This window comes from Hordeum vulgare, chromosome 3H (assembly GCF_904849725.1).
Source record: "Hordeum vulgare subsp. vulgare chromosome 3H, MorexV3_pseudomolecules_assembly, whole genome shotgun sequence".
NCBI lineage: Eukaryota > Viridiplantae > Streptophyta > Magnoliopsida > Poales > Poaceae > Hordeum > Hordeum vulgare.
In genome coordinates this window covers 610,932,930-610,952,571 of record NC_058520.1, presented here as the reverse complement: position 1 = coordinate 610,952,571, position 19,642 = coordinate 610,932,930, and the positions used below count along the sequence as shown (strand labels likewise).

Sequence of the window (19,642 nt, the reverse complement as noted above, 5' to 3'; positions counted from 1 at the left end):
ACATTCGTAAAAGATTATTACCCTGATTATTATTCTAAACCGCGTCTTACTGATGATTGGATCTGAGCTCTCCTCCGACGGCGTCATGACGGCGTCAACACAGCGAACCACGTCGGAGTCAACCGCAGGGGGAATGTCTCAGGTTGTTCTTTCCCCCGAGCTCCTCCCATTATAGAACAGAAATCCAATCACCTCTGTCTCCGCCTCAACCACCAGAGGTTCCCATTATAGAACAGAAATCCAATCACCATTATAGGGCGGATGTATCTTTGTCTCCGCCTCCACCACCAGCGACAGCCAGCACGTGCGGTTCCCGACGTAGGCCCAGCCGAGGTACATCCGCACGACGGCGAGTGTGACGGCGAGGATGCCGGAGCCGGTGGCCCCGAGCACGAGGTGCAGGGCGTCGCCGCCGGCGCCCCCGCGGCCGCCGAAAGCCGCGACGGGGAGGCCGACGAAGAGCGCGAAGGCGGCCCCCGTGAAGGCGAGGCGGGAGCAGTAGAGCACCAGGTCCCCCGCCGCCCAGGAGAAGGGCAGTGACGCGGCCAGCGCCTCGTACTCGTTCTCGGGCCGCTGCTCCGGGGGCACCGGGCACCAGTCCGTACCCGCTGAGCTGCCGTTCCGTGACGACGGCACCGCCTGCGCCTTCGTCGTCGCGAGGCGCCTCCGCGGCCAGCGCCGGGGCCCGGCGAGGCTCGGGGCGGGGTTCGGGAGGAGCGGGAGGAGGCGGGGGGCGTGGAGGGAGGGCGAGGCTCGGGACGGGGTTCGGAGGAGCGGGAGGAGGCGGGGGGCGTGGAGGGAGGGCGAGGCGGCCATGGGGAAGGAGGGGAGATGCAGTGCAGGTTTCCTCTGTTTTTTCCTGTGCTACTTGGACCTGTTGACAGAGGCTGCTTTCCTCTGTTTTTTCCTGTGCTACATCTGACGTGATTTGTTATAGACTATCTCCAATATAGCAATAGCAGGATTGTGGTGCTTCATGCTTTAATTACTAGCAAATCGATGAACCTATTTATATTTGTTTCCCAGCTGGAGCAGGAGGTCGATAAACCTATTTATATACTAGCAAATGGTACATCCTTCGCATGTGAGAATGTAATCAATTTTGCTAACTGATGATTGTAGTACGTCTTAATCAGGCGGACGTAGCGTCAATGTGGATTGCTCTATAGATTACGCAAGCTAGCATCTAGGATCAAAAGAAGACCATCATCGATATTTTTTCGATCATTTTTTATGCCTACTTTAAGTTTTGTGTTTCTTTCGATATTTTTTCAAATTATGATATTGCTTACAGAATGACACAATGATGAATTCAACACAAGATCCTGCTGGTAGGAGATCGAGTACAATACAACGACAACTTGGTAATAACATTTATATTCACTTCAATTTATGCCATATCAGAGTAGGTAATTAACATTTTGGATTAACATGCAGTTAGGGATGCGTCAGGTAATGTTCACACTTCAGAGGAAAGAGATGATGCACATGACTCCTTTCTGCAAGGTACACGACATCCTTAATTCTTAATCACTTATCTGAATGGTGCACATTGATAATGCTAAGTCCCTTATTTTTTTTTTTTGTGTTCAGTGAAGAAAGGATATGTTCTGCTAAGAAGGATGGAAAGTATAACAACTTATAAAAACCAACATGGACAGCGGAGATCCGGTGAAATTTTTATGGCATTTAAGCTATCTGTAACATTTGCTACAATGCCGAAAATCCTGGATTGCTTAATCTTGAAAAATATTAAACATTATACAGGAACTCAAGACCAATCTGACACTCCAGTGTCTGCTAATGACATGTGTGCACTAGAAGAATGGCCATCCCATGCTCGCCGCAACCGTGCGCAACTACAGGATGGTACTTGCTTTAGTTTATATTTGTGTCATCATTTCTTACAATCTACTACCCAGTAATACAATAGTTCTTGTATGATGTGGGATGTAGAAGCTGGTGGACAGAAGAAGAAAGGGCGAGGTGTTCTAAAAGGTTTTAAAGCATCTAAGAAGCGTTTTGCCAATGGATCTGCAAAGCTAAATATTGCATTCTCTGAAAAATTGGGTGGTACAGTAGGAATGAACTATCGTTCATTCAAGGATGACGTGGTAGTCATAATGAAAAGAAAGTTACCACTCATTGGAGTAAGGAGGTGGTCGGACATTAACCCTACCATACATCGACTCATTGTTGCAGATATGATAGTGCGTACAATCTTTTTCATATGTGTTATCTTACTTTACTATCTATAATGTAGTGCTTATGTATGTTCATTTGTTGTATGCTTTACAGGATAGATGGGATCTGGAAGATACACCTGACACAGAAGAAAAGGTACTCACAATTGCGAAAGAGCAGTACAGAGGCTGGCAATCAACTCTAAGCTCCACTTACAAGGCATACAAAACAGATGCAGCTAGATTGGCTAATCTACCGGAAGATTTACAACCAGAAGAATGAGAATGGATGATTGAGTACTTTGGCACTGATTTAAAATTCCAGGTTATCTCTAAGAACACAATTTGTCTACTATGTGTTAAGATGAAATGGCTTGTTTGACTCGTTATATTTGGTTTTCATGAATTGATAGGAACGCAGCCAAAAGAACACCGATAACCGTAAGAAACAAAAGATAAAACACATAATTGGATCAAAATCTTACTCGCAAGTAAGTTTTGAGAAGGTATGAGTCTAACTAATTATTTATGCCTCGTTGCTAAACATGGTTTCATGTTTCAATCTTCTCATTGTTATATAACTTGCAGAGAAACCCGGAAACTGGAGAAGAGCCAGATTGTATTACTCTGTGGGAACTCACCCACACGAAGAATGGAACATGGTCTAACACAGAGTCACTGGATGTTTATGTGAGTACACTGACTTTTGATATTCTATAGTTATTCAATGATGTGCATTCGACATGCTTCATCATCAGCTGGGGTTATTCATGCATTGGACCGTGTTGTTCTTGTTTCATCTTTTACAATGTTAAAATAATGCCATATTTATAACTGTTCTTTCCATTTTCAGGACAAAGCATGTGAAGAGGTTAAAAACAAAGAGATTGAAACTCAAGGTCCACTTTCAGATGAGCAAAGACACAATATTTTCCAGACCACTTACAAAGGCACTCTGCAATGCAAGTCATCGCAGCCTCGTGGGTACGGATACATGGCCAAACCATCAACTGGTTCTGAAAGGATTCGTATCCAGATTAAAGAGCAAGCTCGTGCTACAGCAGCCTTCCAGCAGCGAAACTCTGAGCTCAGCCACCAGATCAATGATTTACAAGATCAACTACAAGCGGAGCGTGCAAACACACAAGAGATTATTAACTTGGAGCGCGCTGAGAGAGAACAACTTGAGGGGAAGTTAAAAGAAGAGCGTGCTGAAAGGGAAAGATTGTTGGAAGCGGAGCGAAAACATCAAGATTGAAATTTGAAAAAAAACATGATGGCAAAGTTTGCAGAATTCAGCAAACAGATGGGAACCCAACAGGTGATTACATGCATATGCTTCAAACCTCTTAAGATGTATGTTGGTTACTTGCATTGTTAAAAGTGCACTTCTATATACAGGTGTTTACGAACAGGATTGACAAAGAAAATAGTAATCCAAACTTCCAAAAAACTCTTTTACAGAGACCTAGTCCTAATAAGGCTGCAGGTGCAAGGCCTACTGTTATTTCTTCAAATGCGCTCATACATGCTTCAACAAGAAATTCTCGAATGTTTAAAGCAATTGTAAGTCACAACTTTGCTTTCTCTTCATTTTCACCTACAACGTTATCTATCTATTATATTATTAAGACAATAGAAAAGGAACGGTGAAGATTGAACAATGAAAGCCATAGATATTTTAATGATGGATATTAATTAGGATACCTACTTTAAAAATTACCTTTTAAAGCCCGCATGATGGTACTGATATGTATGGGTGCATGCATATATTCTTTTGGACATGCACGTTTGTCGCCTTTTTTTGTACAATGAAAATTTGCAATCAGGTTTGTGTATAAGAGAAGGACACGTGTAAACTATAAACTAGGGATGCTCAGTTTTCTTTTTTAGGGGGACAAGGGACGTTGCAGTTTTTTTTAAAAGGGTTTGTTTTCCGAAGGGATTGATGTGTAGCTGGTTCCGATTGGAATTCCAATACTAGGAAAGAAAAGAATAACATAGCTGGCCATGTTAGCTGGGACAACAAGCCCAAAAATATTTGTGTGAAGACTATTGGCCCAGCTTTTTTCCCATCAAGAATATCAGTCCATCAGATTGCATAAGAAAAAAATAATTACCATCAGATTCAAAAGCATGTGGAGATTCAAAGCTATAAAGGTTTGCAACTCCATACATGATTTCCATCATTCAAAGCTATACAGGTTTACTTTCCTGTATTAACATGTCTTAGCAAGTATTCTGGGTAAATGTGAAATGTGAGCATTCACAATATCCCCATGCAGCATATCAGTGATCACTTTCTAGCTAGGTTGTTCTAAAAAAAGTTAATGTAAAATCATGGTATGCCATTCGGTAAAGATAAGAATTATACATACTGTTGGAATTATGCCCTACAGGCAATAATAAATGTATAGTTGTTATTATAATTCCTATATCAAGCTAATAGTTTATTATCCATGCTATAATTGTATTGAATGAAGACTCATTTACATGTGTGGATACATAGACAAAACACCGTCCCTAGCATGCCTCTAGTTGGCTAGCCAGTTGATCAATGATAGTCAGTGTCTTCTGATTATGAACAAGGTGTTGTTGCTTGATAACTGGATCACGTCATTGGGAGAATCACGTGATGGACTAGACCCAAACTAATAGACGTAGCATGTTGATCGTGTCATTTTGTTGCTACTGTTTTCTGCGTGTCAAGTATTTGTTCCTATGACCATGAGATCATATAACTCACTGACACCGGAGGAATGCTTTGTGTGTATCAGACGTCGCAACGTAACTGGGTGACTATAAAGATGCTCTACAGGTATCTCCGAAGGTGTTAGTTGAGTTAGTATGGATCAAGATTGGGATTTGTCACTCCGTGTGACGGAGAGGTATCTCGGGGCCCACTCGGTAATACAACATAACACACAAGCCTTGCAAGCAATGTAACTTAGTCTAAATTGCGGGATCTTGTATTACGGAACGAGTAAAGAGACTTGCCGGTAAAACGAGATTGAAATAAGTATGCGGATACTGACGATCGAATCTCGGGCAAGTAACATACCGAAGGACAAAGGGAATGACATACGGGATTATACGAATCCTTGGCACTGAGGTTCAAACGATAAGATCTTCATAGAATATGTAGGATCCAATATGGGCATCCAGGTCCCGCTATTGGATATTGACCGAGGAGTCTCTCGGGTCATGTCTACATAGTTCTCGAACCCGCAGGGTCTGCACACTTAAGGTTCGACGTTGTTTTATGCGTATTTGAGTTATATGGTTGGTTACCGAATGTTGTTCGGAGTCCCGGATGAGATCACGGACGTCATGATGGTTTCCGGAATGGTCCGAAAACGAAGATTGATATATAGGATGACCTCATTTGATTACCGGAAGGTTTTCGGAGTTACCGGGAATGTACCGGGAATGACGAATGGGTTCGGAGTTCACCGAGGGGCAACCCACCGGGAAGCCCATAGGCATTGGGGGAGCCACACCAGCCCTTAGTGGGCTGGTGGGACAGCCCACAAGTGCCCAATGCGCCAAGAGAAGAAAAATCAAGAGGAAAGAAAAAAAAAGGAAGGAGGTGGGAAGGAAGGGGGACTCCTCCCACCAAACCAAGTCCAACTCGGTTTGGGGGGGGAGTCCTCCCCCCCCCTTGGCTCGGCCGACTCCTTGGGGGTCCTTGGACCCCAAGGCAAGGCCGCCCCTCCCTCCCACCTATATATATGGAGGTTTTAGGGCTGATTTGAGACGACTTTCTCACGGCTGCCCGACCACATACCTCCACGGTTTTTCCTCTAGATCGCGTTTCTGCGGAGCTCGGGCGGAGCCCTGCTGAGACAAGGTCATCACCAACCTCCGGAGCACCGTCACGCTGCCGGAGAACTCTTCTACCTCTCCGTCTCTATTGCTGGATCAAGAAGGCCGAGATCATCGTCGAGCTGTACGTGTGCTGAACGCGGAGGTGCCGTCCGTTCGGTACTAGATCGTGGGACTGATTGCGGGACTGTTCGCGGGGCGGATCGAGGGACGTGAGGACGTTCCACTACATCAACCGCGTTCTCTAACGCTTCTGCTGTACGATCTACAAGGGTACATAGATCACTCATCCCCTCTCGTAGATGGACATCACCATGATAGGTCTTCGTGCGCGTAGGAAAATTTGTTTCCCATGCGACGTTCCCCAACAGTGGCATCATGAGCTAGGTTCATGCGTAGATGTCTTCTCGAGTAGAACACAAAAGTTTTTGTGGGCGGTGATGTGCGTTTTGCTGCCCTCCTTAGTCTTTTCTTGATTCCGCGGTATTGTTGGATTGAAGCGGCTTGGACCGACATTACTCGTACGCTTACGAGAGACTGGTTTCATCGTTCACGAGTAACCCCTTTGCTCAAAGATGCTGGCAAGTGACGGTTTCTCCAACTTTAGTTGAATCGGATTTGACCGAGGAGGTCCTTGGATGAGGTTAAATAGCAACTCATATATCTCCGTTGTGGTGTTTGCGTAAGTAAGATGCGATCCTACTAGATACCCTTGGTCACCACGTAAAACATGCAACAACAAAATTAGAGGACGTCTAACTTGTTTTTGCAGGGTATGATTGTGATGTGATATGGCCAATGATGTGATGTGATATATTGGATGTATGAGATGATCATGTTGTAATAGAAATATCGACTTGCACGTCGATGGTACGGCAACCGGCGGGAGCCATAGGGTTGTCTTTATACTAACGTTTGTGCTTGCGGATCGTTTACTATTTTGCTAGGATGTAGCTTTAGTAGTAATAGCATAAGTAGCACGACAACCCGATGGCAACACGTTGATGGATGATCATGGTGTGGCGCCGGTGACAAGAAGATCGTGCGGTGCTTTGGTGATGGAGATCAAGAAGCACGTGATGATGGCCATATCATGTCACTTATGAATTGCATGTGATGTTAATCCTTTTATGCACCTTATTTTGCTTAGAACGACGGTAGCATTATGAGGTGATCTCTCACTAAAATTTCAAGACGAAATTGTGTTCTCCCCGACTGTGCACCGTTGCTATAGTTCGTCGTTTCGAGACACCACGTGATGATCGGGTGTGATAGACTCAACGTTCACATACAACGGGTGCAAAACAGTTGCGCACGCGGAACACTCGGGTTAAGCTTGACGAGCCTAGCATGTGCAGACATGGCCTCGGAACACATGAGACCGAAAGGTCGATCATGAATCATATAGTTGATATGATTAGCATAGGGATGCTTACCACTGAAACTATACTCAACTCACGTGATGATCGGACTTGGGATAGTGTAGGTGGATCATGAACCACTCAAATGACTAGAGAGATGTACTTTTTGAGTGGAGTTTAGCATATAATTTGATTAAGTTGAACTCTAATTATCTTGAACATAGTCTAAGTCCACTTTGAATATATTTGTGTTGTAGATCATGGCTCACGCGAGTGTCATCCTGAATTTTAATACGTTCCTAGAGAAAGCTAAGTTGAAAGATGATGGAAGCAACTTTGTAGACTGGGTTCGTAATCTTAAGCTAATCTTACAAGCTGGGAAGAAGGATTATGTCCTTAATGCTGCGCTAGGAGATGAACCACCCGCTGCGGCTGATCAGGATGTTAAGAACGCTTGGTTAGCGCGTAAGGAGGACTACTCAATAGTTCAATGTGCAGTCTTGTATGGCTTAGAACCGGGACTTCAACATCGCTTTGAGCGTCATGGAGCATTTGAGATGTTCCAGGAGTTGAAGTTTATCTTTCAGAAGAACGCCCGGATCGAGAGGTATGAGACCTCCGATAAATTCTATGCTTGCAAGATGGAGGAAAACTCGTCTGTCAGTGAACATGTGCTCAAAATGTCTGGGTACTCAAACCGTCTAGCTGAGCTGGGGATTGAACTTCCGAAAGAGGCTATCACTGACAGAATCCTTCAATCACTGCCGCCAAGCTATAAAGGCTTTGTGTTGAACTACAACATGCAAGGGATGAACAAGTCTCCCGGCGAGTTGTTTGCGATGCTGAAAGTCGCAGAGTCTGAACTCCGTAAAGAGCATCAAGTGTTGATGGTGAGCAAGACCACTAGTTTCAAGAGAAACGGCAAAGGCAAGAAGGGAAATTCGAAGAAGAGCGGCAAGCCTGTTGCCAATCCGCCGAAACCCAAGGCTGGACCTAAGCCTGAAACAGAGTGCTTATATTGCAAGGGTATGGGTCACTGGAAGCGCAATTGCCCCAAGTATCTGGCAGATAAGAAGGCGGGCAAAGAAAAATCAGGTATATTTGATATACATGTTATTGATGTGTACTTAACCGGCTCTCGTAGTAGTGCCTCGGTATTCGATACCGGTTCTGTTGCTCACATTTGCAACTCGAAACAGGAACTGCGGAATAGACGAAGGCTGGCGAAAGACGAAGTGACGATGCGCGTAGGAAATGGTTCCAAGGTTGATGCAATCGCCGTCGGCACAGTGTCACTTCAGCTACCATCGGGATTAGTGATGAACTTAACATTGTTATTTAGTGCCTGCGTTGAGCATGAACATTATATCTGGATCTTGTTTATTGCGAGACGGTTACTCTTTTAAGTCTGAGAATAATGGTTGTTCTATTTCTATGAGTAACATCTTTTATGGTCATGCACCGAATGTGAGAGGATTGTTCATATTGAATCTTGATAGCGATACGCATATACATAACATTGAGACCAAAAGAGTTAGAGTAAACAATGATAGCGCCATATTTTTGTGGCACTGCCGCTTGGGTCATATTGGTGTAAAGCGCATGAAGAAACTCCATGCTGATGGACTTTTGGAGTCACTTGACTTTGATTCACTTGACACGTGCAAACCATGCCTCATGGGCAAGATGACTAAGACTCCGTTCTCCGGAACAATGGAGCGTGCAAGTGACTTGTTGGAAATCATACATACCGATGTGTGTGGTCCAATGAGCGTAGAGGCACGCGGCGGATATCGTTATTTTCTCACCTTCACTGACGATTTAAGTAGATATGGTTATGTCTACTTGATGAAGCACAAGTCTGAAACATTTGAAAAGTTCAAGCAATTTCAGAGTGAACTGGAAAATCATCGTAACAAGAAGATCAAGTTCCTATGGTCTGATCGTGGGGGTGAATATCTGAGTTTCGAGTTTGGTGCTCACTTAAGACAATGTGGAATTGTTTCGCAGTTAACACCGCCTGGAACACCACAGCGTAATGGTGTGTCCGAACGTCGTAATCGTAATTTGTTAGAGATGGTGCGATCTATGATGTCTCTTACTGATTTGCCGTTATCATTTTGGGGTTATGCATTAGAAACAGCTGCATTCACTTTAAATAGGGCACCATCAAAATCCGTTGAGACGACACCATACGAACTGTGGTATGGCAAGAGGCCAAAGTTGTCGTTTCTTAAAGTTTGGGGATGTGATGATTATGTCAACAAGCTTCAGCCTGAAAAGCTGGAACCCAAAGCGGAAAGGTGCGTCTTCATAGGTTACCCAAAAGAGACAGTTGGGTACACCTTCTATCTCAAATCCGAGGGCAAAGTGTTTGTTGCTAAAAACAGAGCTTTTCTCGAGAAGGAGTTTCTCTCGAGAGAATTGAGTGGGAGGAAGATAGAACTTGACGAGGTTGTCGAACCTCTCATCCCTCTGTATGGTGGCGCAGAGCAAGGGGAAACCTCTGTCGTTGCGACGCCGGTTGAGGAGGAAGCTAATGATGATGATCATGAAACTCCAGTTCAAGTTTCTGTTGAACCACGCAGGTCGACGAGATCACGCGCTGCTCCAGAGTGGTACGGTAATCCCGTCTTATCAATCATGTTGTTAGACAACAATGAACCTGCAAATTATGAAGAAGCGATGGTGGGCCCAGATTCCAACAAATGGCTAGAAGCCATGAAATCCGAGATAGGATCCATGTATGAGAACAAAGTGTGGACTTTGGAGATACTACCTGAGGGCCGCAAGGCTATTCAGAACAAATGGGTCTTTAAGAAGAAGACGGACGCTGACGGTAATGTGACATTTTATAAAGCTCGACTTGTGGCAAAGGGTTTTTCACAAGTTCCAGGAGTTGACTACGATGAGACTTTCTCACCCGTAGCGATGCTTAAGTCCGTCAGAATCATGTTAGCAATAGCTGCATTTTTCGATTATGAAATCTGGCAGATGGATGTCAAAACGGCGTTCCTTAACGGTTTCCTTAAGGAAGAGTTGTATATGATGCAACCCGAAGGTTTTGTCGATCCTAAAAATGCTGACAAGGTATGCAAGCTCCAGCGATCCATTTATGGACTGGTGCAAGCATCTCGGAGTTGGAACAAACGCTTTGATGAGGTGATCAAAGCATTTGGGTTTATACAAGTGGTTGGAGAATCTTGTATTTACAAGAAAGTGAGTGGGAGCTCTGTGGCGTTTCTAATATTATATGTGGATGACATATTACTGATTGGAAACAATGTAGAGCTTTTGAAGAGCATAAAAGGTTACTTGAATAAAAGTTTCTCTATGAAGGACCTAGGAGAAGCTGCTTACATACTAGGCATTAAGATCTATAGGGATAGATCAAAACGCCTGATAGGACTTTCACAAAGCACATACCTTGATAAAGTTTTGAAGAGGTTCAAAATGGAACAGTCCAAGAAAGGGTTCTTGCCAGTTTTACAAGGTATGAGATTGAGTAAGACTCAGTGCCCAGCAACTGATGAAGATAGAGAGCATATGCGCTCCGTCCCCTATGCTTCAGCCATAGGTTCTATCATGTATGCGATGCTGTGCACTAGACCGGATGTTAGCCTCGCCATAAGTATGGCAGGTAGGTTCCAGAGTAATCCAGGAGTGGATCACTGGACAGCGGTCAAAAATATCCTGAAGTACCTGAAAAGGACTAAGGAGATGTTTCTCGTGTATGGAGGTGACGAAGAGCTCGCCGTAAAAGGTTACGTCGATGCAAACTTTGACACAGATCCGGACGACTCCAAGTCGCAAACCGGATACGTATTTATTCTTAATGGGGGTGCAGTAAGCTGGTGCAGTTCCAAGCAAAGCGTCGTAGCAGATTCTACATGTGAAGCGGAGTACATGGCTGCCTCGGAGGCGGCTAAGGAGGGTGTCTGGATGAAGCAGTTCATGACGGATCTTGGAGTGGTGCCAAGCGCACTGAATCCAATAACCTTGTTCTGTGACAACACTGGTGCCATTGCCTTAGCAAAGGAACCACAGTTTCACAAGAAGACCAGACACATCAAACGACGCTTCAACCTCATCCGCGACTACGTCGAGGGAGAGGACGTGAATATATGCAAAGTGCACACGGATCTGAATGTAGCAGACCCGCTGACTAAACCTCTTCCACGGCCAAAGCATGATCAACACCAGAACTGTATGGGTGTTAGATTTATTACAATGTAATTCACATGGTGATGTGAGGACTAGATTATTGACTCTAGTGCAAGTGGGAGACTGTTGGAATTATGCCCTAGAGGCAATAATAAATGTATAGTTGTTATTATAATTCCTGTATCAAGATACTAGTTTATTATCCATGCTATAATTGTATTGAATGAAGACTCATTTACATGTGTGGATACATAGACAAAACACCGTCCCTAGCATGCCTCTAGTTGGCTAGCCAGTTGATCAATGATAGTCAGTGTCTTCTGATTATGAACAAGGTGTTGTTGCTTGATAACTGGATCACGTCATTGGGAGAATCACGTGATGGACTAGACCCAAACTAATAGACGTAGCATGTTGATCGTGTCATTTTGTTGCTACTGTTTTCTGCGTGTCAAGTATTTGTTCCTATGACCATGAGATCATATAACTCATTGACACCGGAGGAATGCTTTGTGTGTATCAAATGTCGCAACGTAACTGGGTGACTATAAAGATGCTCTACAGGTATCTCCGAAGGTGTTAGTTGAGTTAGTATGGATCAAGACTGGGATTTGTCACTCCGTGTGACGGAGAGGTATCTCGGGGCCCACTCGGTAATACAACATCACACACAAGCCTTGCAAGCAATGTAACTTAGTGTAAATTGCCGGATCTTGTATTACGGAACGAGTAAAGAGACTTGCCGGTAAAACGAGATTGAAATAAGTATGCGGATACTGACGATCGAATCTCGGGCAAGTAACATACCGAAGGACAAAGGGAATGACATACGGGATTATACGAATCCTTGGCACTGAGGTTCAAACGATAAGATCTTCGTAGAATATGTAGTATCCAATATGGGCATCCAGGTCCCGCTATTGGATATTGACCGAGGAGTCTCTCGGGTCATGTCTACATAGTTCTCGAACCCGCAGGGTCTGCACACTTAAGGTTCGACGTTGTTTTATGCGTATTTGAGTTATATGGTTGGTTACGAATGTTGTTGAGTCCCGGATGAGATCACGGACGTCACGGGGGTTTCGAATGGTCGGAAACGAAGATTGATATATAGGATGACCTCATTTGATTACGGAAGGTTTTCGAGTTAGGAATGTCCGGGAATGACGAATGGGTTCGGGAGTTCACGGGGCAACCCACCGGGAAGCCCATAGGCATTGGGGGAGCCACACCAGCCCTTAGTGGGCTGGTGGGACAGCCCACAAGTGCCCAATGCGCCAAGAGAAGAAAAATCAAGAGGAAAGAAAAAAAAAGGAAGGAGGTGGGAAGGAAGGGGGACTCCTCCCACCAAACCAAGTCCAACTCGGTTTGGGGGGGGGGAGTCCTCCCCCCCTTGGCTCGGCCGACTCCTTGGGGGTCCTTGGACCCCAAGGCAAGGCCCCCCTCCCTCCCACCTATATATACGGAGGTTTTAGGGCTGATTTGAGACGACTTTCTCACGGCTGCCCGACCACATACCTCCACGGTTTTTCCTCTAGATCGCGTTTCTGCGGAGCTCGGGCGGAGCCCTGCTGAGACAAGGTCATCACCAACCTCCGGAGCGCCGTCACGCTGCCGGAGAACTCTTCTACCTCTCCGTCTCTCTTGCTGGATCATCGTCGTCGAGCTGTACGTGTGCTGAACGCGGAGGTGCCGTCCGTTCGGTACTAGATCGTGGGACTGATCGCGGGACTGTTCGCGGAGCGGATCGAGGGACGTGAGGACGTTCCACTACATCAACCGCGTTCTCTAACGCTTCTGTTGTATGATCTACAAGGGTACGTAGATCACTCATCCCCTCTCGTAGATGGACATCACCATGATAGGTCTTCGTGCGCGTAGGAAAATTTTATTTCCCATGCGACGTTCCCCAACACATACACCTTAACTGGATGTTTTTTTTTGATTTCTTGATTGCAGGATCCAAATAACTAGCTGGACTAGACTCGAGATGACGGAGGATCCAAAAAACTACCTGGACTAGACTCTAGACCATACACAATTTAGTCTATGGTTGGGCCAGTTTCATTTGATGGTTTGCTAGGAGAATTATGAGTTTTATGAATCTATTATATGTACGGTTTTGAATAGTGTAATTGAATGCCATATTTTTTTTTATGGTTGCAATAGGCTCTTACCACGACCCACTTTTGGTTGTCACATGTTTGCACAACGAAAATTACAGTGTTGCAATAGAGCACTTTATATTATCGCAATAGCTTTGGCACCACAATTTTTCCGCATGACGCAATAACTGTGTGGCGCAACAAAAGCAAGTTTTGTTGAAATAGAGTATCACTACGAAAAGTTTACATTGTGGCGGTAGCTTCTCGCTACAGACATGTTGACGTTGCGATAACTATTTGGTGCCACCAAGCTAAGTTTTGTTGAAATACAGTATCACCACGAAATGTGTAAATTGTCGCAATAGTTTCTCGCTGCAAACATTTCATCCGCTGCGATACCTTTTTATCACCACCAACATGATTTTGTTGCAATTTCCCGTTTCGACGAATGGAATATTTGTTGGGATATGTTAATGCCACAAGTGTAGTGGTTCGTGGCAAAATTCCTAATGCCACGAAAATAAGAATTGTTGCCATAGTTTGTTGCCACAATTTACTATTGCCACGAAAGTGTATGCGCCATGAAATGATCGTCGTTGTTATAGGTTCTTGCCACAAATGCCTATCGCCACGAACTATCAGGCGCAACGATTTGTGGCATGTTGCATTAAAGCTATCTCCACAGATCAAATTGTGGCATCAGGTGAGTATTGCGACGGGGAACATGTGGCAACTTCCCGCAATGGATGTTGCAATAGAACACTTTATTGCCACGATTGATTTTTTGTGGCAATAACCTATTACCATGCGTCCAGTCGCAACGGGTACCAACGAATGTCGTTTTGTGGAAATAGGTACTTATCGCCACAAATCGTCATGTATTGCGACGAACGATTTCGTTGCAATAGACCGAAATCCTTGTAGTGGTTGTGGTTTTGTACCTTGCATGCGTTTGTATATGTTGTGTTTCCAACTTGTTTATCTTGAGTAATCGAGTATGTGTATGTTGGTTTGCATATCATGTACATGTGAGTCTTGTATTGAGCCTTTTTGCATCTTGTTTGTATTTTTGTTGGCTCTTGTGAGAGATTAATGGATTATCCCATTGTGGGGGAGTGATGTGCTTTGCACACCTCACAATCCTATAAATGTGTATACATGGGGAATACCACTTAGTTTTTGATATTTCAAGATTATCTAGTTTCTATGTGGTATGTCTTACTCATGAGAAATTCAAATTCTATAATGGTCCATTAATTATCTCTTGTTGGTTTTAATTTGCCACTTGTTAATATTGTTGGTTTATCACATTATGGGGAAGTAATATGCTATGTGCATATTACAAACCTAGAAAATGTGTACATTTGAGGTGTTGCCACTTAGTGTTGATATTGTAAATTATCTTGTTCCTAGGTGGCATGTTAGCTCTACAAGTGTCATTTGCTTGCGCGTTTTATAGGTAAAGATGATCTTGGATATATTTGTGATCTACCAATGAGTATTACTTCCAAAATACTTCTTGTCCTTGACAATTGGTATTCCCATCATGTGATAGGAATTGCTAATCATCTTTACATTCGATTTTGTGTTTCGTTTGTCTTCCTTGCCTCTTATGGATCTATTTTAACATGTCTAGTGTTTTTATAGATATAGAGAAAGTGATGATCCCATCATGTGCAGTTTGTATTTAAATGCAAATTCTATATAATGCACGTCCCTTGGGGGAGCTATCCTATTTTCTTTGGAACACTCTCTTTATTCACCCATCATAAAATATGTTGATCCCCATCAAGTGTGTGTTGATGGGATGCAAGTCTTGCCCTTTATGATGCTTTGTGCCATCATGAAAATTTGTCGAGGGCTTGGTTTGTTGGAACCTAGCTCTCTTTTGGAAATTAGATACCTCGTGTTTGTTTTCCTTCAATTGGTTTCTTGTTTCCTTTTATTTGGCATGTGTCAATGGATATCTCATTCCTTGAGGTATCTTTTAATTGATATCCTTCAAGTGATAGTTCTTTTTTGTTTGGGATCTTATTATCACTTGATACCTTGTCTTTTGGTGACTTATCAACTTTGTGTTGAGTTGATTCTTGAGAGTCTTGAGCATGCAAATCTACCCTATACAACTTCTTTTGATTGCTTTCCCTCTTTGACCCAATATATAGGGGAAACTCCACCTTGTCATAAATTGGCTAAAGTGTGCATGAAATTCAAATTCATATCTATATGCACATATGTATGTGGAGTTTGTCCTATGTATTGCTGGTTTTCTAACTCTTTGGTCCCAATGAGTTTGGGCACCACTTTGTTTGTTTTGTTGTTCCAGGAATAACTGGAGATGCATTGGATACTCGGCTCACCTATAAGGAAGGTGTTGAGACCATGTGATTATTGGATCCAAGTTAGGATGATCAAAGAACAACTATCTACTACATCAATCCAATGTTGTCTCGGTAACAAGTATCCACTTCATGCATTCTTTTCTTGCAAAGGCCCCAACCTGTCTTTTCTTTCCAGGTTGCATCATGGTATGAATGTCTTGATTCGTTCTTGTAGTACTTGTTTGCTTTCTCAAAGCATCCGAACGATGATGTCTTACTACTAGTTGGGATGTCTTTGATGTTCGTATGTTGGAAGTTCGTATTGTACAATAAGAAAATATTAGGCCATGTGCTGCTTCCAAGCAAAAGATCTCATTGATATATTTATGACTTCCTTTTGGATATCTAGTTTGTTCCTTCTTGTAACCATTTCGTGTGTACATCCATCTTTGTGGATATATATCATCATGATTGTCTTCTACTTAGAATCTTTTACACATGAGAGAAGATACATCTCTAACTGATATCCTCTTTTCTTTCACGTCCACCGTTGCATTTCCTTTTTCAGTTTTTTGTGGCTTCGTGAAAGGATTTGTTTGGAGTGTGTATCTTATTTTCCTACATCTTGATGCACTCTTTTACCGTGAATATTATTTTTCCTCATGCTTGTCTTGATGAGGGTTTTGCCATTTCAATTAGTATCCCTCCTCTTGACAAGGTTCTTACTTCCTATCTTCACAATGGGTTGTCACAAGCGTTGGTTCTTATTTTGTTTATTAGTAAGCTTGTGAACCCATTTTCTAGTATGTGTGTGTGGGAATAATATGTCTTGCACTTTGTATCTCATTTCATCAAGACTATGTTGATGAGTAATGATCATCATTATCTTAGTCTTCTCAAGTGCTTTGCCATGACTCACACACATTACTTTGGTTGAGCCTATTCTTAAGTTGCTTCTTTTACATGTTGCTCAACCATTTGTTTTGTGCAATTGATATGCTTATTGTCTCATCTATCTTCTTGCACTCGTTGTGTGTTTTTATTAATTTTGGGGGAGCAACGATCATATTTTGTGTACCTGTATCAAATACAAAAATCTCGCATTAGTGCACAAATCATGGGGAGCTTCTCTAGTTTTTGATAAAACACTCTGTTGCCTTTATCATAATATCTTTTATTCATGTGGTTCGAAGGATCATATGATTGTTTGTTCCATCTGGAATCTTTTGATTGCTTGCATCTATTTTTGTATGTCTTTGTGGCATACGATCCTTTTATTTGCAATCTTTTGGTCCTCAATATAGTTTGCTTTCCTCCAACTACTTATCATTGTATTTGTGTATTTCTCTGCACTCATTTGCTGAGAAGTACACACTTTTTGGAGGACCACCTACTATATTGGCTTTCTAAACTTTTCGTCCATTTTGGCAATCGATGACAATGGGGGAGAAGTTTAGAGAGTTTACTTTGGATATGTTTAGAGGGTTTTGCTTTTATTGCGTAAGCATTTACATCTTGCACGCATGCATTGGGTTTTGCTTTTATTGCGTAAGCATTTACATCTTGCACGCATGCATTATTGCTTTGTATGTGTGCGCTTGGTTATGCTTATTTCCTTATATAAACTCTCTTGAAGTGGTTGTCATTAATTATCAAAATGGGGGAGATTGTTAGAGCATATATCTCCATATGTGGTTTTGGTAATTGATGACAATTCCGATAGACTAATGGTTGCCTTAAGTTATATTTATAGGATTTGTCCATAGGCACTTCTTGAAGTCCATCTGTTGGGTTCACGGAGTTTATATGATGACCAAGATGGTATTCAACGTATTATCCACAGAATGGTCATAGAAACACTAGGTTGATCAAGATCTCAGACAAAGAGTAAATCAAGATGATCAACACACAAAACGTATAAGATGTACCGAGAGGGATCAAGTGATCCCATGGTATGGTAAGCATTGTCCATTACGTGTTTGTATACTAACCCATGGTCTTTGTGAGAGTCCTATGTGGGGGTTAGGTGTGCTTCCATGGGCTTGCGTCAAAAGGAAGATCTCATACAACCCATGAAGGATGACGTCAAGTGGTGATCGTCATCAAGATTGTGGTGTGCAAGTTCAAGTGGATCAGCACGAATATATCATTGAAACTATTGTTAATGATCATGTGTTGATAAGGACAAGCTCGTGTGCTAACAAGGACAAGATCAAGATAAGCATTCCTGAGCACTACATGCTTGATTCTTGTGGATGTTCACATGGTGGACAAATGAAGATGAATACATAAGCTAGGCTTTCCACATTGTGTTTGGGAGAGCTACTTGAAGACTTCATCATGTCTTGATTTCAACTTGAGCCAAGAAGGAACAACAACATCAAGCTCAAGTGAAAGGGCTAACTCAAAGGTATCAGTTCCTTTGACGTTAGTGGTGCGGAGTGATGATCAGCGAACAAAAGTATACACTCAAGTATGGATCATTAGTACCCTTTTATGATTCTTGAGTCTTTAGGGATCCCGCACTATTAAGAGGGGATCACAGGTTTTGCGATGAACTTGCTCAAAACTACATCTCTACTTTTCTGCTCATACCACATCTCCACTGCTCTGCTGTTATCTGAAAACAGAACCAATGCCACGGACATCCGGCTTCCTCCGGACGCCCGACCACTTCGGAAATCCGGAACCTTATACCAGAGAAATCCAGAGTCAAATAACTCGGACTTCCGGCTCTCTCCAGACGTCCGAGGGCCGGACGTCCGACACCCTTCGGAAAACCGGAACCTTGTACCAGAGAAATTTGAGTCAAATAACTCGGACTTCCGGCCTCCTCCTGTCATCCGAGGGCCGGACGTCCGACCTTCCTCCGGACGTCCGGTCCCTGTTCGACTACACAGTGGTTCCTGATATATTTACATCCCTCAGACGACCGACCCCTGTCGGACGTCCGACCCCTTGTGGGAGTCCGGACATCCGAGAACTGCCGGATGTCCGGCCACTGTCAGACTTAAGTGACCCTAAAGGTCACTTTCCCTTCTCCACTATAAATACCCCCCTCCCAGTTCGTGAGAGGGGGCCCAACACATCCATATCCTCATAAGAACACATTTCTACCTCACACACATTTGCTCACACAAAATCTTAGATCCCAAGAGCATTTGTGAGCCCCTTTGAGAGTTGTTCCAATCAAAAGATAGATCGTCTCCCTCTCGTCCTCTTAACCCAAGCTATTTGAGATTTGAGCAAGTTTTGAGCATTCCCCGTGATCTTGTTACTCTTGGAGGTTGGAGACTCCTAGGCGGTAGGAGTTCTTCGGAGACGAATCAATCCGTGTGATTTTCCCCGGAAAAGTTTGTGAGGGTTTGGAAGCCACCTCAAAGGCTTACCACTAGTGGTTGAGAAACGCATTCATGGTATTATCTCAAAGGGGGAATAGGGTGAGCCTTCGTGGCGTTGGTGTGCCTTCGTGGTAACATCCACCTCTCTAACGGTGACTAGATCTCTCCAAGGAAGTGAACATCGGGATACATCTTTGTCTCAGTGACCTTGGTTATCCTTAACCCTAACTCCTTACTTGTGGTTTACTTGTGTTACTTGAGCATACATACATTGCATATTGTTTGTGCTCATTATATTGTGTTGGCTATTTCTTTGTACAAGATTAATCGTTCAAGCATACC

At 43.3% G+C, this 19,642-nt stretch overlaps 2 protein-coding genes across 2 annotated transcripts; one reads left to right on the top strand and one right to left on the bottom strand.

Annotated features, from left to right (window-relative positions):
• Positions 1-225: 225 nt before the first annotated feature.
• On the bottom strand, positions 226-816 carry LOC123442271 (protein CONSERVED IN THE GREEN LINEAGE AND DIATOMS 27, chloroplastic-like). The gene has a single exon (XM_045118301.1). It carries the CDS (start codon positions 814-816, stop codon positions 226-228), a length of 591 nt encoding a protein of 196 aa, XP_044974236.1.
• Positions 817-1,715: 899 nt separating this feature from the next.
• Positions 1,716-2,572, top strand: LOC123442270. The gene is made up of 3 exons (XM_045118299.1): positions 1,716-1,869; positions 1,957-2,210; positions 2,299-2,572. The coding sequence occupies exons 1-3, from the start codon at positions 1,716-1,718 to the stop codon at positions 2,464-2,466; spliced, it is 576 nt and encodes a 191-aa protein (XP_044974234.1). The 3' UTR covers positions 2,467-2,572.
• The last annotated feature ends 17,070 nt before the right edge of the window (positions 2,573-19,642 follow it).

Excerpts from the sequence above, each read along its gene's own strand:
- LOC123442271 (XM_045118301.1), bottom strand. The coding sequence starts at position 816 with ATGGCCGCCTCGCCCTCCCTCCACGCCCCCCGCCTCCTCCCGCTCCTC.
- LOC123442270 (XM_045118299.1), top strand. The coding sequence starts at position 1,716 with ATGCCGAAAATCCTGGATTGCTTAATCTTGAAAAATATTAAACATTAT. Across the intron at positions 1,870-1,956 it reads CCGTGCGCAACTACAGGATG|AAGCTGGTGGACAGAAGAAG; the intron begins GTACTTGCTTTA and ends TGTGGGATGTAG. Across the intron at positions 2,211-2,298 it reads TCATTGTTGCAGATATGATA|GATAGATGGGATCTGGAAGA; the intron begins GTGCGTACAATC and ends TATGCTTTACAG.